Genomic DNA, 24541 nt, shown 5'->3' with positions numbered 1-24541 from the left:
TCGCTTATGTCCTAATGCCTAATACCAACTATATGTTACCTTACGTGCTAGGGATGAATGAGCTTACAGACTACAGAATTGAAAATGAACTTCGATACTATGAAATGGAAATGATCTTAAACACTACAGAACTGCCCCTGGTTGTGAGGCCTCCTCACACTCCATCCCTACCTCGGGGATGGGGAAGGATGGTGATGCGGTCTCCGCCGCGTGAAATCTGGACGCGGTATGTTATGTCGCCCACCTCTACCAAGAACGGGTGGCGCGGGCGTCAGTTGGCCCCGAGCGAGGGGGTGTCCTCTGGCTGGTGGCGATGTCGGGCGCGTTAGCGGCGGTACCGGCGTTGGTGTCGGCGTCAGGGGGAGTGGTGGGGGCCGTGTAGTTGTTCTGGCCGGTCGTGACCCTGATGATGTGGTGTCCATGGCTGCTGCCCCCAGCCCTGGCAAGAGTGGTGTCCAGGGTGACGGCAGGCGGTCCGCCGGCAGCGATTCCGGTGACCCTCGCGTCCCCAAGGGGCGTCGCGTTGGTGGTCTCGGTGGCTGCTGCCGCGGCCGGTGATGCGCCCATGAGGCGGGAAATGTTCCCGTTGGGGTTGTCCCGTGGGTTGGCCGTGGTCTCCCCGGCGTTGTCCTCCTCGTCAGAGATGATGATGGCGTCCCGCGCTGGGTCCGGCTCCTCGTCTTCCCCGGAGCTTAGTTCCATGATCTCCTCCTCGGAGATGTCTTCGTAGACCGCTCCCAGGGTTCCGGGAACGGCTACGGGCGTATGTCGGGCGACCATCGGCTCGACAGTCGGCGAGGCGGCCGGAGGCTCGTGGCTGGCCAAGGCGGCCGGGGGCTCGTGGTTTGCCAAGGGAATTAATTTCAAACATAATGCAAGCACCAAGTATACATTTATGTTTATTATATTTTATTGCTTCAATTACATGTATTACATTTTCAAACTGAACATTGAAAAACCCTTACATCAATGTAACGTTTATATTCATGTACAGTGGCACACAGCTTATTTGACCCACACCTAATTTCCAACTTAAAACAGCTATAACTTTTGAACCATAAGAGCAACCGACAAAAATGAAACGCAGAATGGTAAGCTGATATTTTAACTTAAAAAATAAAGTTTAGTTTATTCATTTTTAACAACAACTTTTTTATTAATGAACAAAAAGAAAAAATACTGCTTATTTTCACGCCACAGCTTATTTGACCCATAATATTCCAAGAACGATTGCGTTGTCCGGTTAGTAAGAATTACGGTTTTTGTCGTTGCTTATGTTGACTGCATTCGCAACCTATGCATATTCCTCACTTTGGGTAAGATTTGATCGCGAAAGCACGAGTTACGACCATGGGAAAACGCACAACTATAGAACAACGTGAGTTGGTCCTAAATCATTACAAAACAGGACATTCTCGCCGGAAAATTGCTGAAATGGTCAATTTACCTGATGGCACAGTTAAAGCCATTATACATCGTTTTGTTTTTGAAAATCGCATCGAAAATAAAGAAAGAAAAGCTCCGAACAAAATTTTTAGTGCCTCCGATGAACGATTCATTGTTAAAAAAATCATTAAAAATCCCAAAATATCGGCACCAAAAGTAGCTAGTGAGATGCAGGAAATGACCGGGAAGTCTTGTTGTCCAGAAACCATCCGTCGAATTCTCAGAAATAACGATTTACACGGTAGAGTTGCACGTAAGAAGCCGTTTATAAATAAGAACAAGAAAGGAAGCTAACTTCGGCACGCCGAAGTTTGTATACCCTTGCAGATTGGTTTTGATGTTTATATTATAGATATAAATGTTGAAAACACTCACAAAATAGAGTTTCATTACAGTTTACCTATACTTATTATGTTTACAGTTAGACAGTTACAGTTTTACATTCCCAGCTTTACATATTTTATACAATTACCGATCGCTTCTATGGCAGCTATATGATATATTTGTCCGATTTTTATGAAATTTATACCAAAATTCTGAAATAATATAAAATGGCCATATCTAAAAAATGATGGAAAAATATTGAAAAACAGCAAAGTTATAATTTTTTTCCTAAAAATTTATCGAACATTTGTATGGCAGCTATATGATATAGTCGTCCGATCCGGCCCGTTCCGACATATATAGCAGTGAGAGCATATAGAAGACTATATGCAAAGTTTCATTCAGATAGCTTTAAAACTGAGGGACTAGTTTGCGTAGAAACGGACAGGTGGACAGACGGACAGACGGACATGGCTAGATCGACTCGGCTGTTGATGCTGATCAAGAATATATATACTTTATAGGGTCGGAAACGTCTCCTTCACTGCGTTGCAAACTTCTGACTGAAATTATAATACCCTGCAAGGGTATAAAAATCGAGAGTGGCGTTTGAAGTTTGCAAAGGAGCACATCAGCAAGGACTCTGAGTTCTGGAACAATGTAATTTTCGCGGATGAGTCCAAATTTAATATTTTTGGATCCGATGGTCGCACTTACGTATGGCGGAAAGCAAATACAGAGCTGCAAGACAAACACCTAAAACCAACCGTTAAGCATGGTGGCGGCCATGTTATGGTATGGGCCTGTATGTCCGCAGCAGGAGTCGGGACCCTTCAATTTATTGAGAGCACGATGGATAAAAATGTTTATCTTAATATCCTGAAGGACAATTTACTCCAAAGTGCCGAGAAATTGGGAATAAAAGAACATTTTCGATTCTACCAGGACAACGACTCAAAACATAAGTCTGGAATTGTGCAGTATTGGCTTATATACAATTGTCCTCACGTCATGAAACCGCCAGCACAGTCTCCTGATCTCAATGTTATTGAGAATTTGTGGTCGATACTGGACTCAAAAATTCGTGAACGGAATATTTCAAGCAAAAATGACCTGAAAACTGCTTTGAGTGAGGAATGGGCTAAAATCCCACCAGAAACCACAAGGAAATTGGTGGAATCGATTCCAAATCGCCTTAAATCCGTTGTGGAACAAAAGGGCGGACATACAAAATATTAAAATTAAAAAAAAAAAATCGTATATAATTTTCTATTAATTAATCTAAGACCTGGGTCAAATAAGCTGTGGCGTGAAAAAAGGCAGTATTTTTTGTTTTTGTTTATTAATAAAAAAGTTGTTAAAAATGAATAAACTAAACGTTATTTTTTAAGTTAAAATGTCAGCTTACCATTCTGCGTTTCATTTTTGTCGGTTGCTCTTATGGTTTAAAAGTTATAGCTGTTTTTAGTTGGAAATTTGGTGTGGGTCAAATAAGCTGTGAGGCACTGTATGTAATTACATATTAACGTTAAGTACATACACAGTGTGTATTACACACATACCCTAAAAACATTAAAGTAAAGCGATTGTTTTCATAACTTATTGGAATAACTAGTCTTTATGTGGGAGAAATTTGCTCTCTGAAATTCGATGAAGCTTTTTTTTATTTCTGCACTCACACCAGTCGACTCACCAAAAGTCGTTAGACTCTTTTTGGTTTTTTATTTTGCGCTTTTTTATGATCGCTTTACAAGGGCTTTTCTTCAAACGCGCTCGGTCACATTAAAAACTGAAACGGATTCGAGAAGACGCGCCTAAGTTTGTGGCTTGGTAAATTAACAAAAAATTAAGTTTTGTTTCGTTTAGATTATGGGTAAAACGATCTCGGTTAATATACCACCACTATTTGGTTACATGAATGAATTATTACATATTAACGTTAAGTACACACACACATACCCTAAAAACATTAAAATAAAGCGATTGTTTTCATACCTTATTGAAATAACTAGTCTTTCTGTGGGCGAAATTGGCTCTCTGAAATTCGATGAAGCTTTTTCTATTTCTGCACTCACACCATCGAGAATGTAATCAAACGTTTTAGTTTCCATTCTCATGTATTCGTAAAATTTTATCGGAAATTCACGCAATTGATGATACAAATGATGGAATTCACCCAACAATTCATCCATGTAAATTGGATGAACCCATATTTTACGATATGTTCTCTTTTTGTTAATAATGCACTTTGATTTATCTGATAAAAATATTTGACGCAGACGCTTTAGCGGCATATTTCTTGTTGAACAATGATCAGGACGTCAGCTTCAGCTCTCTGTGTGCGCGGCTGCAAAAATGTAAACTAGCTGATCAGCTTTTCGCGGATAAGCTCGCTCATCAGATCAACCGTCAGCTCCGCTTTCCGCCGCTAGTGTGCGCCCGGCCTTAAGGGGGGATATACATGTAAACCAAAATTTTTTTGGCAAAATTTTTTTTTTGTTTAAAAAATAGTTTATTATTTAAAGAGTATAGTGTGTAAGTTTCATTATCGAATTCCAACTCTAAGTGCCTCAAATCAAGTATGCACGCAAGGTTCACAAGTGTTAACGCGGGCGCATCAAAAACTTTAAACGTCTTTTTCTCAGCTTTAAATTTGTGCATTTTTACCTATGCTATGGACACGATTCACAAAAAACTACGTAACATATCAGAGTGAATCAAATTTTATTATGATCAGCATGAAATAATCTTCTATTTGAACCTACATGGTTGTTATAAAACTGAGTATTACTATTTTTTAAGAGGGTGGGAAGTGAAAACTGATCACCTGAAAATGGCATTTTTTCCTTCAAATCAAAATTGAATTTTTTTGTCTTGATTTCTTTTTGGTTTTTTAGGTTCAAATAGAAGATACAGGTGTAATGAATATAAACAAATTTAGTTTACGGATTTTGGACAGGAATTACGAGCTCTATCGTGTCCATAGCACGGCAACTCAAAGCTCGAGGCGCTACGGCATATGTTCCATAAATCCGCCATTTTGTAAAATATTGTTTATAACTATATTTTTTTATCATCTCTGATTCTACTTTTACCTATATCCAAAGTTTCACGACGATTGCTTAACTATTTCTTATAAAAAAAAATTCACGAAAAAGGTCCAAATTTGGACCGCTTACATGTATATCCCCCCTTAATGGAAACGACATCCATTGTAAAAAAATTTGAGCGACTTAAGTTAAGTGTGTCATGTTTTTACGGTTGATGCGCTCCATTTTGGCCAGGAACAATGCCTGACCATCATGGCTGCAACCGTTGACGGGTCCATGAACAGGGTCGTTTATCTCCAATTACAGCATTCTGTAATATTTATTAAATATTGTAATTTTTCTTCCTATAAAGTTCCATAGGACAGGTCCATTTTGCACGGCCAATGATACTTTCATGGCCGTGGCAACATGCATCTCCGAGGCGAATGCAATGGGGAGGAGGCGCCAACTTATCGGTATAATGTGTGACGATAATAAAGTCAACGATAAGTTGGTTGAGCTTCCCAAGCCAGTCCTGTGGGACTTTGCACACCTTGAAGGTACGGCGAGTGTACCGCGGCATGACTTTTAACAAGGACAGCTACGTTTCAAATTTAAAAAAATTTCATGAACATTTGACCAACCAGATGGAAAATGGCAATTTCACAATCTCTGCATATCACATATGCAAAAAAGAGCTCAATTCCCTGCAGGAAGTATGTCAGCTTTGCTTCGACATCGACCCGATCAGACGTTTGAATTTGCCAATAACGATATGCTTGAGACCATGGGTCTCAAGTTGAACTCGTTGACTAACGCTACCCATTTTGTGGGAAAGTACGGGACAGACGCGATGCGTAATACGCAGAGTCGGACATTTTTGCTTCACTAATTATTTTCGAAAGCTAACAAAAAACACTTTTGTTTATATAGAAATGGCGCGAGTGGTCTAGACTAGACATCTGCATGAGTGGCAAAAAAATCGCATTCAAATGCACAAAGCTCAAAATGAGTTGAGTGAATTTGAAGCAAATGCCAAACGTCTTTGAATAAAACAACGTAAGAACATTGTTAACTGACCATTGTCAATGGTTTTCCTTTATTATATATGCGTTTCTTACATGTTTTTTATTTAAATTGCAGATGGTAAAAAACGTTTACGTTATTGATGGGTCTGGCGGAGGACGTCGCGTCGTCGGTGGACGTGGCGACGTCAGTGGACGCGGTGTCGGCGGCCTGTACCAGCAAAGGTTCTCTTTGGCGTTCCAGGCGGCCAAAAACGTGCCAGTGTCCGCTGGTGAGCGCCGAAATCTGCAGAGGGCCTTTTTGGCGATATTGCAGCCGCAGGAGCAGCAGCATCAGCCGCATGAACAGCAGCCGCAAGAGCAGCAGCAGACAAAAAAAGAAAGGAGATTGATGCGGCAGTGTCGGCCTTGCTATCCGGCAATCAGCAGCCAAAACAGAAGGAGCAGCTGCACAAAAATGTATAAATAAAAACAAATAAAAACTTGTGGGAATATTACAAACCTTAATGACTACCTTCGTGGACTGCATCCGGATATCAAATTATCAGATATACCGAAATCCATTGGCAGCGTTTTGTCTTATATGGAAAGAACATACGACAAAAATAGTGGTGGCAAGGTTGCCATTGATAAAGCGATTTCTGAGTTTGTTGCCTGTAGTATTTAACCTTTCAGTCTCCACCCACAGGTGGATATGCGAAAGTGGAATTACGTGTGGCCATGGGTCTCAAGTTGAACTCGTTGACTAACGCCACCCATTTTGTGGGAAAGTACGGGACAGACGCGGTGCGTATGGGCTCTAGTGGAGATGGTGGAGATGTATCTCGAGAAGTAACCTCCTACAAATAAAACTTTAATCATTAATTTTCGCTTTCTTTATATCTAAAAAAAAAAATAAAATTTAAAAAAATCCCAACTTCCACAGAAATTGGCGGCGACTGTTTCGCAGAAAACCACCCAGACTGGTCGACCCGTCAAACAGCAGGTGAAGATTTATGGTCTGCCCTCTTTATAAGCGAGGCTTAGTGTGCCCGCCACTTTTGTACGAGATTACACCTTCTTGGTGTGACCGTTGATAGTATTACCAACTATCGGTGGTCATTTATAGCTTGGCAGGCCAAATAATAGGTACAATTTAAGAAAAATTGTTAAATAATTATCCCTTCCTTCCCAATTGGTTTACATATATCTGCGACATTAACGGTTTGTTTTATAAGAAAAATATGCTTTATGGCATGAAAATATCGCCTGCGGCTATCGATCACAGCCAGAATGCAACAAAAAGAAGAGGAGATAGCTGCCAAACTCCATATAAAATCAGAAAGGAAGCTAACTTCAGCACGTCGATGTTGCAATTCGATCGAGCCATTTTGGTTAAATAATTAAAAAAAAATATAAGAAAATATATAAAAGTTGTATATTTATACATAAATAAAATGCTGAAAACATACACAAAAAAAAGTTTCATAACATTTTACCTATACTTATTATGTTTACAGTTTGACAATTACAGTTACACATTTCTATCTTTACATATTCTCTACATCTACCGATTGTTTCTATGGCAGCTATAAGATAAAGTTGTCCGATTTTCACAAAATGTATACCAAAATTCTGAAATATTAAAAGCTTATATCTCAGAGTAGATGAAAATACGTTGAAAAACAACGAATTTATAATTTATTTTCTATTAATTTCCCAATCGTTTCTATGACAGCTATAATATATTGTCGTCTGATTTTTATAAAATGAAAAACGAAATTCAAAAATGGTGCAAAAATGTTGAAAAGCAGCCAAGTTATAATATGATATAGTCGTCCGTTCCGACATATATAGCAGTGAGAGTATACAGAAGATTATATGCAAAGTTTCATTCAGGTAGATTTAAAACTGAGGGACTAGTTTGCGTAGAAACGAACAGGTGAACAGATGGACAGACGGACATGGCTAGATCAAGAATATATATGTATACTTTATAGGGTCGGAAAGGTCTCCTTCACTGCGTTGCAAACTTCTGACTGAAATTATAATAATATACCACATGGTGGCGGCAGTGTCATGTTTTGGGGATGTGGTCCCCATCAATGGGCCAATGAATCAAGGACACTCTTTGCGTATCCTGGTATCATTACATTGTAGATGCCAAAGGAGGGTTTATTTTTTATTAATTTCTATTTCATTATTAACATTTTTGGTAATTCACATGAATTTTCTAACAAATTATGTTATGTCAAAAAAAAAGTTGGCCTCCCACTTTAATGAATTTTTATTTTTAGTTTATAAGTTGTAATATTGTATGTAATATTTTTGTCGTTTTTTATTGTCTAATTACACTATTGTTGTACATAAATTTCATTAATATTTTTTGGATAAATGAATTAGAGTTTATAACACAAAATGTGATTTTTTATTTATGTCAAAATACTTATGTCCACGATTGTAGTATTCAGCTTTTAGCCTGCAATACGCTAAACCGGCAACACTAATTCCACCCAAATCCCAGCTGGCCACACTGTGAATGTGTTTGTTTTCGCTGTTTGGTTCTCTCGAATTTTTACTCGGAAACGGTTGTGGAGCGGGAGTGCGTCGGACCAACTGCATACAAAAGAGATATATTTACCCTGCGAACTGAAATGATTTAAATCACACACACGCGGAGGTTTTGTTGGTGTCTTATTTATTTTACCCATACACCTTTTGGTGAACGTGGAGTGCAACTGCAGTTATATAAAGTCGCGGAACTATAACTTATAACTGCATATTTACAGTAAGTTCGTTTATCAGTTCCCCTTTGCTTATGTGTACCTCTCGCCTCCTTCAGTTTTGCGTCGTTGTTTCGTCCGCGCCGTTGTTCTCTCGTGCTCTTCTTCTGGCTCTCTTTCGCTTCCCTCCCCTTTGAACTCTCCACCACCCCCGTCTGTCTGCATTTCCCCAACTACGTCACACACCGAATTCACTTTTGTTTGCTATTTATAGCCGCAGATTAACTGCACTCCGCAGCCACGAAAATGGGGGAATCGAAATAGGGAAAAGTTAGTGGTTCGGTCCCCATATCTCCAAACGCTGCTGTTATCAGCTCCAAACAACAGGCCGTCGTAAATACATACATAGTGAAAATCAACATGCTTTTTGCGGACCCAAACAGCTGATTTCCTAGCAAAAGTAGGAGAAAGGTCTAATCGGAGGGTTCACCGAACTATCTTTGCTTTCCGACACCTACAGTTTTCTAGCTGCGCTGGCTCAGTTGTCTAAGGTGCCTGGAATTCCCGAAGAAAACGTATACGACACGCACGAGTAGTGAGTTCGAGTCCCACTTCCATCCGCCCTTGCTTGTTGGCTTTTTTCGACGATTATCCACGTTATTTAGCCTTAACTCTTCTTGGGCAACATTAACTTTTTGTTTAATTTTTATTATTTTTTTTTTTTCTTTAATATTTTCATAATGTTCTTCTGCCTCTTAATTTTCCAAACAAGTTCCAGAAGTAAGTTTCTTAAAATCATTCTGAAACTTGATATAAAAAGTTTTACCTTGGATTCAATAGATATATACGGTTCAGTGCAATAACCTATTCAAAATAAAGCAAGATCTTTAAATGGAATTTAAACTAGTTTCAACAAATATGTTTAGGTTTATTCAATGCTAAGAGACGCTTGAACTCATGCCATTGACAGTTTTTGAACTCTTAACCTTTGATAAATGTGGTTTTCTTGAAATACTTCAAGCAATTGAGGTTGCAGTTATCGCTTAAATTTTAAAGATATTCATGCGTCTTTAAAGGTTTATAAAGTAAGGAAAAGGCAATGCAGCAGTACAATAACCTCTTGCCAATAGTAAACTGGTTTCTCTTGAGTTTTTCCCAATGGCATCGAAACTAGTTAAACATTTCTAAAACTATTTTAAAAGTGTAATTTATTTTAAAAGTGTAAGTGTTTTGTATTGTAAAATTGTACCTTCTCAGTGGATTTTGTCGCTTTGCCATATCTTTATTTATGTCTTGTGGGTTATAATATGGTATTTGGTTTTACTCCTTGCGGTTAAGGCGCAATTTTTTTGTTCAAGTTGCAGATTTACGACTTGGGGGAAATTTGAGATATATTTAGAAGTGCTCCACTCTTTTCAGTTTTCCCTCTCTTCATTACTGTTCTGCGCTCTTTTGGCTTCAAACGGTGACGTAATTTGAAGCGCTGCAATCGCCGTCTTGTTTTGGTCTTATAAGAAATACATGCTGCGACGAAAACCGGTTTTGAGATAGTTTACTTTTGTTTTCGGAACTGCGCCGCACCAAAACAAACTCAAACTCAACATCTGGTATGGAAAGCCCCACCCCCCGGCCTTTCCCCACCTTGTCTCGCTCCTCCGAATCATTATTTTAAGATGGCTCTGAATGTATTTGAGATAATCATCGGGTGACTATTGGGCCGGGCTGTCTAAATGTCTGGTCGTCCATATCAATGCGATCCATACGCCGCGAGGTGACGAAAGCCCAGCAACTTTGCTAACGCGCGTTCGTTCGTTTCGTTTGTTTATTTATGGGCAGCAGCAACGGCGGTGGCTTCCATAGCGGCCTTGACATGGTTACAACACACGTCCGTCCAGCTCCAGCAATTGGTCGCCGCCGACAAGGCATAAACATGCTCATGGAATCGCCGCTCGTTTGATCTCGTTCTAATTATAGAGTCCCTCCCCCCAGCCACATTACCCGAAAATGTTTGTCGCTATAATGGAGTTCAGGTCATTATAGATCTCTCTATTGATGTCTAGTCGGCATTGGCCGAAAGCTGCATTCCTTTAGTATTCTAAACAGTATTCTCATTAGGAACAGCTCCGCTTGGTTTGGCTAGGTGTGATAGTTGGCACATTAGCTCAACCTAACAAGTAGAAGGGCGTTTTCAAGATTTCCCTCTTGAATGCCGACTGCGTTTCTACGGATTTTGAACTTATTTTCTGAAATATTCATTTCTAATATTATTATAAAAGTCAGCTATTAATTTTATACAAACATTGTATAAATGCTAAAAGAAGTATTCACTAAAACGTATCTAGTTAGTTATGGTCTAATCGCTATCTTAATGCTTTGATTTAATGATATTTATTATTATAGTTTAATCTTCAGCTGATGGCTTGACATTCAATGATATGCATACATGTGTATATAACTATCTTATCAATTCAGTTATAGTAAAAACACTATTCATATATGTACATTTACACATATGTATTGTTCCCATAATAATGTTTAATTAACAACCCGCCACTTGTGGCTGTTGAAAATAATTTTGGGTTGGGTTTCTCATGAGTTCTATTGCTATAATGCGGCGGTGAAAACAAACAAAATTTGGTAAACTCTTTTACTGGGTTTAATATATATCTAATAAGTTGCCAAATCGATATTTGCAGCTTTAATAATTTCAATTCCCTCTTTAAATATTTTCCTTACTAAGATGCGTCACTTTAAATACTTAGATTCCTCAAACAGTTTATCTAGCAACGTGAAAACCTTATCTAAATTGAAGATTCACTAGTTATATCTAAATAAGACACTAATCGCAAGAGGGTAGGGCATATAATTGTTTAGATAAACCATAAAATATTTATCAGCTGTCATCTAGACACCCTTTGCAAGATTCCCGACACTTGTCTTTGCCCACTTCGCGTGGGATTTGATTACTAGTATCGTTAAGTTACGGATTGGGCGGTGCTGCTATGACATCATCATCATTGGTGAATGGATGCGCTTTCCATCGGGTTTTTAGGGTCTAAAGTGTCACCCACACGGCTGTTCGCCCACCCGGCAAAGGTTTCCCCACCATTACAACGTTACAGCGTTACAGTTTTGCGGAACGAAAGTGGGTCAACCGGTTCCAATTGAGGGGCGCTATCAACACGCAACCTAGCAGATCGATAAAAAGGCCTTTGCCTTTATTGACAAACCAAATCTCTTACATTAAGTCATATGTATGTATACAGTAATACAACAGATTCTCGCTTCATTTAGGCTGTTAACTCCTGCACCGAGCCATGGGACAGATCGTGGGCTCCATGCAGATGAATGTGGCCGAGGTGTTTGGCAACCGGCGGAAGCGGAAGCGCAGCACGGACTCCTCGCTGGGCAAGGACGAGCAGGCCCAGCTGGACGCGACGCAGCCCAAGAAGTGAGTAATTAGCGTGCGGTGCCATCGTATTTACTCATATCTTCCATTCTCCTTAGAAAAAAGCTTCTGACCACCACCCAGTACATATACAAGGCTCTGTTTAAGGAGCAGAAGAACTCGGATGTGTCCGTGATGGCCCTGGACAAGGTGTGGCACCTGCACAAGGTATACCTGAGCCAGAGCCCTTATTTCTACACCATGTTCAATGGAACGTGGCGGGAGGCGCAGCAAAAATTTGTGCAGATCACGATCCTCGACGATCGGATCACCGTAGCCAGCCTGGATGCTGTATTCGGATCGATGTATTCTGACGAGATCGAGATCGAGCCGACGGATGTGATCCCAGTTCTGGCCACGGCCACCCTGTTCCACTTGGATGGGATCATCGACAAGTGCGCCGAGGTGATGGTGGACACCATCAGTCCGGAGACAGCCATCCAGTACTACGAGGCGGCCTGCCAGTACGGTGTGGTAGGCGTGAAGAAGTCCACGTTCCAGTGGTTCCAGATCAACCTGCTGAGCATTTACAGCAAGCATCCAAATCTTCTAAGACACATCTCCATCGGACTGATGAGCGCCCTGACCGCCAGCCACGACCTGTACGTGATGCAGACAGAGTTCTCACTCTATACTCTGCTGCGCACGTGGATGTTCTTGCGCCTGCATCCCGACTACGACCCCGAGGATCCTGTACAGCGGGCGGAGGCTCTGAAGACGCAAGAGCGCCTGATCAACGCCGGCGTGGATACGCACACGCCCAGTGGTGACATCGTCCAGTGGACGTACTTCACCAACCGCATGGAGGAGCGCTCGTTTCTTGCCACGCCCGAGGGACAGCCCTACGTGAGAGTCTTCCAGAAGCTGCGCACCCAGTACCTGACCAACCACTATATGGATCTGAAGATCATCTACAACGACAACATCATACCCAAGGAGTGGCTCTATCGGCACATCCACAACCACTGGGATGCCCTGCTGCGCATAGACCATGGTCAGGAGGACTGGTAAGGGACTTAAATTATCCGCCTTTGTGAATCTAATCGTTCCCCTCTCCGTCCACAGCAGTCCTCAGCAGCTGGACGACGAGCAGTTCTTTGAGAACTGCATGCGCTGCGGCCGACTGCTGCTTGAGCCAGGTTACCAGAAGTGGCGCTGGACAGGCTTCAATTTCGGCATGGATCTCATCCTCATTATGGACTCGCGCAGACTGAATATTCGTCGGCACCACCGGCACGAGCACGAGCGGGTGCTTAGCTTGCAGACAAAGCGAAAGTTCATGATCCGCACGACGGTGACATCGATCAATGCCCAACGGCAGCCGGTGTTCACCCAGACCTCGGAGATATGCTCGCTCAGTTTAGAGAAGAACGAGGAAGTGCCGTTGATGGTACTTGACCCAAAACTTGTTCATCCGCTGCTAATCTCCATCAACATGTTGGTCGTAATGCCCCCGAACCAGAGTTTCAAGGAGATTGTGCCGCACTGCGAGGAGGCGATGCCGACGTCTCTATCCATACCCATTTCGGAAATCGGAGCGGACTGCGAGCGACCGATGACCCCGTCCAGTGCCGACGATTCGGCGGTTTTCATAGGCGACTCTGAGGCTACCACGCCGTCGTCGCCGGCTCCGCGACCCAGGATATCCTGGGGTGCAGCCAGCAGCGAGACGGACGCCATAGGCGATCTGGCGTGCTGAGCGCGTTCAACCACTACCAGTGCCCACCACTACCACCGTTTTCTGTTCATTTGCCCGCTGCCTGTTCGGGCTTCGTAGTTGTAATTGTAAATTCGTTGCTAACCGATCTGACTTACGCAATATCGGCGATCGTTTTGGCAAACGCATCAGATCTATATCTATTAAATATTTTTGTATAGCGTTTACATCACAAAAGTATCTTGTATCCAACTGCTTACACTTACACTGTCTTCATTACCTACTCGTGCCCTCGCACAATCGTAGATGTTGCATATATATAACTATATATAGTATGTAAACTGGCCGTCTTTTAAGATTGTTATGTTTAAGTAACAAGAGATCGCGGCAAAGTAACTAAGGTACATTTAAGCGTGTTCGAATTACGTACGTACGGTTAACACATTTAACTACTGTCCCAACACATTTTTACTCGCTTCATATACGCACAGTGTAACCATTACCCTTCGAGTGATCGATCATTTATTAAAGTTTAAACTACCTATTCAACCAGCTTCCGTCTCGTTTTTCTCGGACGTCCGGTCATTGAGCACGCAATGCTGCTGCCAGGACTTCAGGCTCCTCATCAGCTTCCACAGGGCCGCCGCTTGGCACTCTCCCCCGGACAGGTACTCTTGCAGGTTTCCCAGCACCCAGTTCACTTTTTTGCTCCGCGGCCGATACGTGTAACTGAAGCTGTTCGCAGCAGAGATGAAGGGTTCCCGCTGATCCGGGCTCATACGCGTCCACCGGCGACCGGCCAGTAGGGCTACTTTACACGATGGAAGATGGCCCAGCCTTTTCCTGTTGCGTTTCCGATAGAAGGCGAGGTATTGGAAGAAGGGATTGCGCCCTGCGCTGCTATAGCCTTTAGCTTTAGCTTCAACAAACGTCCTGCTCCTGTGGCCGCAAGAACTTGACTTTCTGCTATAGCCTTTAGCTTGAAATGATGCCCTGCTCCTGTGACCGCAAGATGTTGACTTTCTCGAACTCTTTTTGCCACAAGATCCCATTTTTCACCTGAATTTCGACGTACTACACTTCAAAATATTGTTAGTATCATATATTTGTATAACAATTAATTCAAAGTACATATGCAGGCTGGTTTTTAACAATTGAATTGTTTGCATTTAACAACGGAAAATTTAATTGGATTTAACTAGGGATCCCAACAACAAACTTGTCTTCGGGGCTATCGATATACATGGATTGAGTAGAAAATATTCCGGTTCCGGATTGCATTTCAGTAGTAGAAGAGTTCGGGGAAGTTCGTCTCGTAGATGGGCTTCTCGTTGCTGGCCTGCAGCTGGGCTGCCTTGGTGTCGCTCTGAGTGATCTGACGCTCCACGGCCAGCGAGTTGAAGAGCTCGTTCAGGCGGTTCTGGATGAGATCGTGCTGAAGATGAAAGATTAATATTTTATTGAAATTGTGTGTTTAAAACGAAATCGAAAGAACCGCTTAGGTCGGGTTATTCCCTTACGCACAAACATTTTCTTTGCAAGGGTGGGCCTCTCTCTCTGTTCTCTCTATACGCCTTGCTTGCAATGTACCCGTAATAACCAACGGGTGAGTTTATTGTTTGCTGCGCTCTAAGAGAACTTTACAATGTAATGTATCTTCCCATACGATAAGACGAAATTGAAAGGGAAAAACACTCTACCAAGACCAAGACACAAGCTTTTATTTTTTATTTTATTCTTTAATTTGCCAATTTATATAAAGCGTTAAAATCAGGGCACGTAATCATTATAAGTGAAAAAATAAAAATCAATGTTTAATGATAATCTATTGATTTGAATATATTTGGCTTGCCATTAATAATTATAATTTTATATTTCCTTAAACGCTCAAGAAAGAGCATCCAAATTGTAGTGGATTGATATCAGAGCTTGCAAATAACTGTCGACCGTTTTTTTCCCGTGCTCTCGTTGCGAGCACAACCGAAAAAGTTCATACTCTCTCGCCTTCGCTCTGAGCAAGAGAGTTTTGCTGTCTTCATTTCTGTTTTCTGTTGAGCGCTTTTCGTTGAGCTCTTTTTATTTCGGTCGTTCAATGAGCATATAAGTAGATTTTTTTTTTTGCTTTCCCAAGGGAATGATTTTTTGGTTTAAAGATACATTTATAATCATTTTGTACGGTCCCTGGTTAAAGTATTTGTTTATATATACAGGGTGTTCAATCTTTTATGTCGGTATTTAAATATCGAATAACTTTGTCATTAGTAAACCAATTAACTTGAGTAAAGTGTAGAAAAGCTACCTTCAGCAGAATTTTAATCATGGATCGCTTTACTCCAAAAGAACGCACTGAAATAGTGACGCTTTACATTGAAAATAGTCGTTCAGTTGCGTTGACTCAAAAAACTCAAAAAAGGCTAAACTGATTGGACCCAGATTTCCAGATTCACACCTCCGGACTTTTTTTAAAGGGATATTTGTTTACGTCAGCAAGCCTCAAACCATTGACGAGATCATGGCTAATATTCGTGCAGAAATCATCGCTATACAACCTGAGATGCTAGAAATGTAGTGGAAATGCAGCAAAAAGGGCACATTTTGTGTGTCCAATCAAATCGGCCACTTGATTGATATTGTTTTCAAAAATTAGTCTGTAGAAATTGCAAAGAACCAAATTAAATAAAAATATTTCATACTTGAAAATCGGTTGTTTATTTTCAAAGATATTCAATGTTTACATACCGACATAAAAGATGGCGCACCCTGTATATGTATTTACATACATTTATTTTGGGAGTTTAAGGAAAATACTGTTATTGTGGGCCACTTGGTTTTTTTTGCAACCAAGCAGTTGCTTTCGGACTGATAAGCACGGATAATGTAAAGTAAAGATTTGCTATATGCAAGAGATTAATCAAAAGTCCAAGCCAGTCAGTCCTCTCGAATCAGAATCAGTTTTAATTCGAATCTACAGTGTGACAGTCATGTTCCAACTGAGTAGTGCAATAGCACTTTGCATTTTGCTGCAGGGAACCCTTTCCCATCCCAGTGATAATCAAGACAAAGAGCTTCCTCGAATTGCTGAAGAACCACTGACCATTGGAAACCAATGCAACGGGTATTGTTTTTCAGTTTTAAAGCCGATCCTTGACCATTTCGTTAGCCTGAAGGAGGGAGCTGATGCGAGTAGCGAATTTAGAGACAAGATACACTCTTTGGAGGAGACCGTTAAGCACTTGCAGGGTCAGTTGGAAAATACTAAAACCCAACTGAAAGACAATGAAAACCTTATCAAGGAAAAAGACGAACGTATTAATGACCTGCAAGGTCAACTGAATTCTACCACAGCAAGATTCACCGAGATAAGTGATCAGCTCAGGGCGTGCAAACAAACGGAGGAAAACCTACCCAACACATGTCCGAGTGGCAGTCCCAATGGCATTTACCAGATTAAACTTCGGGGATCCCCAGCATTTAAAGTACCTTGCGTTTCGGCTGCGTCCGGATGGACCGTAGTTCTTAGTCGCTTTGACGGAAGCGAAAACTTTAACCGCACCTGGAGGGATTACAGGAACGGATTCGGCGATTTCAGTGGAGAGTTTTTTATCGGTTTGGAAAAGTTGCACTTAATGACTCGATCGCAACACCACGAACTTTACATACAGCTGCGAGATGTTAATGGAAGCACTGCAATCGCAAATTACGATGATTTTATCGTCGGCAGTGAGCAGGAAGAATACAAACTGAAATCGCTGGGAAAATATTCGGGAACCGCTGGAGATTCCCTGAGGTATCATCTTGATAAAAAGTTTACTACGACTGATCGGGACAATGATTTGGGAGACGGACATTGCGTTAGTAATCATGGTGGAGGTGGTTGGTGGTATGGAGCGTGTGCCCAAGGGTAAATATATAACATTAAAAGTATGCCAATACCTTATAATTTTATAATTATAGTTTTTTGACTGGAAAATATTACAAAGATGGGCGACGACTATCCAAAGACTATGGAATTATTTGGGTCGATTGGCGTAATTTCAACGTTTCCCTTACATTCGCTCAAATGATGATAAGACCTCAAACTATCAGAGTTTAACTAACTAATCTTAATCACACTTTTCCCGAAATAAATCCCAGACCCTGTGCTTGAACATCCCTGAACTTACCTTCGGTTCTGTGCGTCTCATTAGATCGTCGAACTCGCCCTCGCGGAATGTGCGAACGATTTGCATTTGGCGCTCGCGCAACTCCCGCTTGGCGGCCTCCGTCGGCTCGGCGAGAGCCCGCTTCATGGCATCGAAGTTGAATTCGGGCGCCAGGAGTTTTTTGCACACACCGGGCGAGCTGCTCACGCTGTCCACATCGCCGTTGTAGACGGTCAGATCCGCTGAGCTGTTGCGCTGCGTCAACTGGTTGCTTACCGACTCCACCCACGAGTGCCGGTGGCCGGGATGATCCGTCTGGTTGAGCGCGTACGGAGCGCCCGTGTTGAGGCGCTGGGCGTCCATGCCTGCATTCTGGAGGCACTCGCCCAGAGCCAGCTTGTCGATGGCGAGATGCGGCAGCGACAGATTCAAGCTCTTGTTGGCCATCTTCTTGGGTTCCAGCAGCGGCGGTAGGTAGTGGCTGGCTTCCTCGCGCCGCGCGTCTACGATCTTCTGAGCGTAGTCCAGCAGATTGTTGATGCCGCTCACCCGCGAGATGAGCACCAGCAGGCCAATGGCGATAATGTGCAGGTTGCACTTGTGCACGGTGCCCAGGGTCTCCGTGGTGCTGGCCACCTGCTGGATGCTATGGACAGAGTGAAAATCGAGGATCAGCAAGGAGTTACGAACTGCAGGCCTAGCCTCACTCACCCCAAGATGAACAGGAGGAACTCCTGCACGGTTTCATTGCACGACATCTCGACGATGAGCAGGGCGGCGGTGTTGTAGCTGGAGGAGAGGGCGTCCACGCGATCCGATAGCGCCATGCTGTCGATGAGCGCCTGCATGATGTTGGCGCCGTACTTGTGCGTGAAGATGATGTCAGAGCGCGAGGGCGGCTCCTGGGACAGAGCGGGATACGGCTTCACGCTGACGCTGCTGAGCACCTTCTCGTTCTGGTGGCGGTCGAGCAGGGCCTGAAAGATCTGCATCACCACCATGCGCGTGGGGTCGTGGGGAGCGCGCGCCATCTTGAGCAGCGGCTGCAGGAAGGAGGCGGGGAAGGCCTTCTCAAAGGAGACGGTGCTGTATTGGGTGCCCACCTTAAGCAGCGACTTGAGCAGGATGTTCTGCAGCATCTGGTCGCCCTTGCTCTTCTTGGACAGATCTGGGACCGTGTTCATGATGAACAGCATGATCTCGATCTTCTGGTAGTCGGGGTGGTGGTTGGCAAACTCGCCTAGTGCATTGATCAGCGCCTCCTGGTACTGCGACTCCTCGGGCGTGATCTCGCTGGTGGTGCTCACGCTCGTCCGCAGGTGCGTCAGCAGATTGTTAATGATGTCCAAGGCCGAGGGGCCCACACTTTCGCCCGCCGCAATAGCAATAATCTTGGACAGCACGACGGCCAGCGAGGTGCGCGTCTTGGGCGAGGACTTGAAGTTGTTGTCCAGGTGCTGCATCAGCGTCTCCACCACGGTGTACGAGTACTGCGGCTGTATGGAGATCATCACGATGCGGAACGTGTGAATCGCAAAGGTGTTGGGCACCCACAGCTCATGCCGGTCGAGGTGGCTGTAAGTCCGCAAGATTAACGACTGCTGGTGATGCTTCCGGGTGCATTACTTACGTCAGCAGCGGCTTGAGAACGCTGCGAATGTGTCCGAAGGAGGCGCGGCCCACCAGCTCGCGTAGCACCTCCTCGGCCAGGGCCGGCGGCGTTACGTTGGTGGCATCCTCCACGGGAGTCAGATCGCCGGACTGCAGCGACAGAGAAATAGATTAGTAACTGGGCTGCGGACAAGGGCTAAGACAGCGAGCTTAAGCATATGTAATTCGATTCGAGATCATCATTACCGCCAGTAAATTTTTCTTCACGAACATAACGTTTACACAAAACTGTTTTGGTTATTTGTTGTTGTTGTGTGTTGGTTGTGTTGTTGTAATTGGTTTTGGTTGGGTTTGGTTTGCATTAACAAAATACACGGAAAACGAAATGCAAAATACATTGAAATTAGTTGAATGAATTGGCCAATGGGTCTCATCGGGTCAGGTCATCTCCGAGCGGGCACAAGGTACAGACTGGTAGCAACAGAAGACCTACCTGCATGTTGAACAGCAGCGAGGGCACAATCTTCTCCATATGCTGCGCCTCCCAAATATTCTCCACCAAGTCATCGGACACCGTCTTCCGGATGACGCCCTGCAATCCCTTGATGCCCGCCAGACGCAAGCTGTCCCGCAGGCTGGCCGCATCGCTGTGGCACATCGAGGAGAACTTGGAGATGAAGAAGTCATAGCGACGATGGTAGGATGGCGTGTCCTCGTTGATATTGGCAAACTTTACAAACTTTCGAAGGAAAGAGGGCTGTTACAGAAGCAGGCTCAGGAGAAGTCTTAGGCAGTAACCTTACCGAGTTCGTGGCCATTATCTTGAGGTTGGGGTTCGAGTCCTCCAGCAGTTTCTGCACCATGCGTAGGAAGGACTCCACAAACAGATTGAGCGTCGTTTGGGCATGACACGCCTGCAGCAGCAGGTCCATGGCCTCCATTGCAATCTCGGCCAGCCTGGGAAGCATGGAAATTCGATAGAGGGGCCGACTATATGTGTACATTCGTAACACTTACTTGTAGCGCTTTCTGTTGATGTCCTTGGTGGCCTTCTGGTACAGATACTCGCCAATCCGGTCCAGCTTGTCCGGAGAGCTGAGCGAATAAAAGGTCAGCTTTTCCATGTTGGACTTGACCAGCCCGTCCTCGGGATTCACCGGAAAGATGTTGTCCACCAGGCGCTTGTAGCGCGGCCTCAGGGCCGAGCAGCAACCGCAGCAGCCTAGAAGGGCACAGGGAAAGGCACAGCGATTAGAGGGATTCGGCAGGCAGACGTGGATGCAGCGGTAGGTGAACATGGCGCCACCAGCTCACTCCGCTGGCGCGAGCGTGTGTGTGGTGTGTGAAAACCGACTCGACTGGGTGCGACCACCATTTTCCGCTTAATCTTATCGCGATAATTGCTCTAGTGGACTATAGTTTCGCTGTTCCGTTCGCGTTCGCCCCTCGTCCATCCGTCCGGCTTGATTTGAGTGATTGGCTCTGCCGCTCATCGCACCATCGCACAGCCCTTTTCTGTGCAGTCCCGACCCCTCACCCCCACCAACTCCACTCCAGTCACCGTCGCCATCGATTAGTAGGTGTCGTCATTCCTTGCCGATTGGCTGGATATGCCAATGGCTAGGTGTTTGTGTTTTTCGCGGCGAGGTCACTCCGCTCAATGGCCCGTGGCACGCCAAGCGCTCTCCTAATTACTTACCAGGCATGCTGGCGTCGTAACCCGCTTCTTGGGGGCCTTTATCGCGGTATTAGATAATAAAACGCTGCGATAAAACTGCCCAGCTTCGTGGCTTTTTGCTTTGTTGTGGACTTTTTGTCAAAGAGTATCTTAAAGTTAGCTGGGCGAGGGGGGCGGGAGGCACTGTGACGCAGTGTGACCGCGCCTTGAACGGGTTAAAATCCGCACATTATGCCGTATGGTAGCGTTTAACCGTTTCAAGAGCCTTATCGATGACCGATGACTTTTACCGATACGCAGCGCTTAATGTGACCGTTTCTAACCGCCGGCTGAGCATTTTAAGCGGCAACTGGTGAATTATTGGCCCACTGTGCATGTGCTTACAATAGTTTGTTTTACTTAATAAGAGTTGTAAAATATTAGTTCAAGCATTTCACTAAAAGAACTAATTTCGAGAAATATAGCTATATATTTTTAATAGTTCTTTATATAATATACCATTTATACATAAAAGTTTTATTTTAAAATTATTCAAAAATTATATATTTTACTTGTTTTTTTTTGTTTTTTAATTTACCGAACATGATTAACACTTAAACCAGAACCTGCACTGAATGAATTAAAATTTAAAACGGATATAAAACCAAATAATTAAATAGTTTTCGCTACAATAATTTTATAATGTCAAACTTATAACCCAGAAGTACATACATAGGTCATAAAATTAAAGGCCAGCTGAGAGTAATTAGTTTCGTATATGCACATATATGTATGTTTTTCCATTTAATTTATTTACTTTGCATTAATTTAAACTTGAATTTAACTCATTTTAAATTTATTTAATGATATTCTCGACTGTTTAAGGTTCTACAATAGAGATATGATGCCTACAAAGTCTCTTCCGAAGTCTTTTGTATTCATAGAAAGGGAAAAGACAAATAAAACCCCTATAGTCATCACGTGCGTTGTGGTTGTGTCCTTTTAGCAATATCCCTTCCCAAATCTGAAGGTTTCCCTTGAAACTTGAATGTTTCGCCCTCCCATTAATACTTACAACTTGGATCCGTGCACTTTTGCACGAAACTGTCGAAGAACTCCGGCAATTCCGGCGGCTCGAAGCAGCAGCGAATCAGGGCCATTTTGGCATGCGAAAATCTGTGACGACTGGGTTTCTGTGATTGCCTATCCTTGTCTGCTCTTCCAGGACGTTGACCATGAACTTTGGGTATTTTAAGCGCGAAACTTGGCTGTTTTGTTGTTGGTTGTTGCCTTCCGAGAGCTCTATTTGTTGTTGCTCCAGGTCAGCTGATGGGCCCGACGACGACTAACGGGAGGAAAGCTCGGACTCACTTGTCGCGGAGCTTTCTTTACGGCCTTATATCACACTGCGGGGCTTCCCGTTTTTGGCCTGGCCAAATAATGATGCCATTTTCCCACTCTTATTTCAGCTGGACATTCACGTTTGAATACCAATTAGGCGCTTTATACGGATTACGGATTAGCAAATACTTGGCGCAAAGCATCCGTTCTGGCAAACTGACAAATAATTTAAGGGAACAAATTCGTGATAACAAAGAAACAGAAACCGCACGCAGCGAGAACAACAAACTGAATGGGAAAATGTGTTTTTCGCACTAAAGCTCAGCGCATTTGGCAGGTTTCCGCGCAAAGCTCTCCCAGGGGCTTAAAAGCAAAGCTCAGGGGAGATGCCGAGCTTTTCGTATCCCGCTTTTCATTAATAAAACGCGTTTAAATGGGCCATAAAAAAGTGTTTCCAAGGGTTGTCCGAAAAGTTCCCTGGCCTTCGTGTTTACCGTTATGCGACGCACAATTAAACACTTGAAGTGCAAAGTGTACACTTGACCAAAATGGAAAAAGTACACTGAAATAAAAGCAATGAACTTGAAATTATTCACTTTTCTGTATAAATGTAAAATTAAATAATATTCAAATGCCTAGGTAATAAATGGAAAATTAATTTAAATATTTTAGGCGAAAAAGTAGTTGATTCTTGTAGCTTACTTTTATTGATTTCGGTCCCACAGCTATTTTGGTGACATCTCTGTGTAGTATATTGAAATAACAATATAAAATAACGATATAAAATGAAATAACAATATAAAAAAAAGCAAAGAAATTCGAATTTTTTTCAAGTCTTACCTTTCTACTTTTAATATTCTCATTCTTTTCACAATTTATGTTGGTTTTATCATCAACGTTAAGAAACTACATTTAAGTATATTTTATTAAATATTTAAAATATTTATCAACATTTCTAAACATAAGAAACATTTCTAAACTTAAAAAAAACATTAGCTCTTGTCTTTAATGACTTTAGATAACAAATGAAATAATTTTTTGATTGTGTAAAGTCAAAGACGAGCGCTTCACACGCCAGTTCCGTGGGTTGACAACTTTATTAAAACCCCAATGGGGGCCCTCCTTCCATATGTCGGAGTGGTAAGGGGGCGAAGTGGACGTGCTTTATAGTTTCTTGACCGACGATGACGATCGATGATTTATTTGTATGTGCTGCTTATTTCTCCGACTTTTTGATTAATTACTGTGATATTCAAATATTCAAGTGTGTGGATTTAAACGCGCAAATATATGAACATGTGAATACAGAGAAACGTCCACGAAAAGAACCCAACAAATTTGAAGTTTCTTAAACAAAAAGAAATTATGTTTTCCTATAGGTTTATTTGTGGTATCTATCTTAGTTATTTACACTTGTATATATAAGTAAAATTTTGTAAAAATAAATATACTAGAAATCCAAAAATCTCTAGGGCTTTTATATCTCTTCAAAAGGTTTCTAGAAGTATGCATTGCCTTTTTTCAGGTATTCAGTGTAAATTTGTTTTTTGTTTTAGCAATGCCCACAAATTTTGTTTTTAAATTTTAATGATTTTTAAAGCACTCACATTTTCCTAAAGATATACCTATGACATATTCAAATGATTTTCGTAAATACTAAAAGAGTTCCACTCGGAACTGTAGACTTTTCTTGGACATTCCATCAAAAAAAATCCCAGTGACCGACGTTGGACTGTTTTCATTTGCTTAAAACTTATCCCATCGTTGAGTTCTGGGCATATTTTACGCTTTGTTTACTTTTGCGGCCAGGGATTAGCACCCTCTGCTGGCTGGTATCTAGAAGATGAATTAATTAGTGCTCGGCTTTAATGACTAGTGATTGATGAGTGGGAGTGGTCCTGGGGAGCGCGGAGGAGGAGGAGGAGGTGAAGGGGGGAGCTGGCAGAGGGTCACCGAACAGTAGCCAGTGGAAACTGGTTGACAGCAGAGGAACATCATCGGGCCAACAGGGAGCGATATTTTCATATTTGCCAGCGCGCGCGTAGGAAAACATCCCAAGAATGTTTGGGCGATCTGGTTTCACTTGTTTTCGAGTGAGTACTCGAACCTTGATTTGATTCATATTCGCGAAACGAAAGACTGCAGAACACGAACTTGAT

The 24541-nt window shown here is 42.7% G+C and overlaps 4 protein-coding genes and 1 long non-coding RNA gene across 9 annotated transcripts; 2 read left to right on the top strand and 3 right to left on the bottom strand.

Moving 5' to 3' along the window:
- Nucleotides 1–5951: 5951 nt before the first annotated feature.
- On the bottom strand, nt 5952–6798 carry LOC121502436 (uncharacterized). Of its 2 annotated transcripts, none has more exons than XR_011445906.1 (3): nt 6742–6798; nt 6327–6663; nt 5952–6271 (listed from the first exon to the last, which is right to left on the bottom strand). It is a non-coding gene; the product is annotated as an uncharacterized lncRNA (long non-coding RNA). The 2 variants fall into 2 exon arrangements; XR_005990999.2 differs by having other exon boundaries at nt 6748–6796.
- Nucleotides 6799–8371: 1573 nt separating this feature from the next.
- On the top strand, nt 8372–14180 carry gcl (germ cell-less). 2 transcript variants are annotated; one of them, XM_017172421.3, is made up of 4 exons: nt 8372–8591; nt 11821–11977; nt 12034–12981; nt 13040–14180. In XM_017172421.3, exons 2-4 carry the CDS (start codon nt 11844–11846, stop codon nt 13671–13673), a joined length of 1716 nt encoding a protein of 571 aa, XP_017027910.1. In that variant the 5' UTR covers nt 8372–8591; nt 11821–11843; the 3' UTR covers nt 13674–14180. The 2 variants fall into 2 exon arrangements, with proteins under 2 accessions (XP_017027910.1, XP_070140596.1); XM_070284495.1 differs by lacking the exon at nt 8372–8591 and having other exon boundaries at nt 11746–11977.
- On the bottom strand, nt 14131–14687 carry LOC108078518 (uncharacterized). Its single transcript, XM_017172423.3, has one exon. It carries the CDS (start codon nt 14681–14683, stop codon nt 14177–14179), a length of 507 nt encoding a protein of 168 aa, XP_017027912.1. The 5' UTR covers nt 14684–14687; the 3' UTR covers nt 14131–14176.
- A 31-nt stretch (nt 14688–14718) lies between these two features.
- stmA (Protein EFR3 homolog stmA) lies at nt 14719–22416 on the bottom strand. 3 transcript variants are annotated; one of them, XM_017172419.3, is made up of 8 exons: nt 22117–22416; nt 20402–20606; nt 20188–20341; nt 19878–20123; nt 19404–19534; nt 18485–19348; nt 17795–18419; nt 14719–15066 (listed from the first exon to the last, which is right to left on the bottom strand). In XM_017172419.3, the coding sequence occupies exons 1-8, from the start codon at nt 22199–22201 to the stop codon at nt 14914–14916; spliced, it is 2463 nt and encodes an 820-aa protein (XP_017027908.1). In that variant the 5' UTR covers nt 22202–22416; the 3' UTR covers nt 14719–14913. The 3 variants fall into 3 exon arrangements, with proteins under 3 accessions (XP_017027908.1, XP_070140530.1, XP_070140515.1); XM_070284429.1 differs by lacking the exon at nt 22117–22416 and adding an exon at nt 21640–21730; XM_070284414.1 differs by lacking the exon at nt 22117–22416 and adding an exon at nt 21084–21265.
- On the top strand, nt 16577–17789 carry LOC108078516 (microfibril-associated glycoprotein 4-like). Its single transcript, XM_017172422.3, has 2 exons — nt 16577–17532; nt 17586–17789. The coding sequence occupies exons 1-2, from the start codon at nt 16613–16615 to the stop codon at nt 17722–17724; spliced, it is 1059 nt and encodes a 352-aa protein (XP_017027911.1). The 5' UTR covers nt 16577–16612; the 3' UTR covers nt 17725–17789.
- Nucleotides 22417–24541: the final 2125 nt, after the last annotated feature.

Source organism: Drosophila kikkawai, chromosome 2L, assembly GCF_030179895.1.
Source record: "Drosophila kikkawai strain 14028-0561.14 chromosome 2L, DkikHiC1v2, whole genome shotgun sequence".
NCBI classification, from domain to species: domain Eukaryota; kingdom Metazoa; phylum Arthropoda; class Insecta; order Diptera; family Drosophilidae; genus Drosophila; species Drosophila kikkawai.
This window is presented reverse-complemented; position numbering and strand designations above follow the sequence as displayed.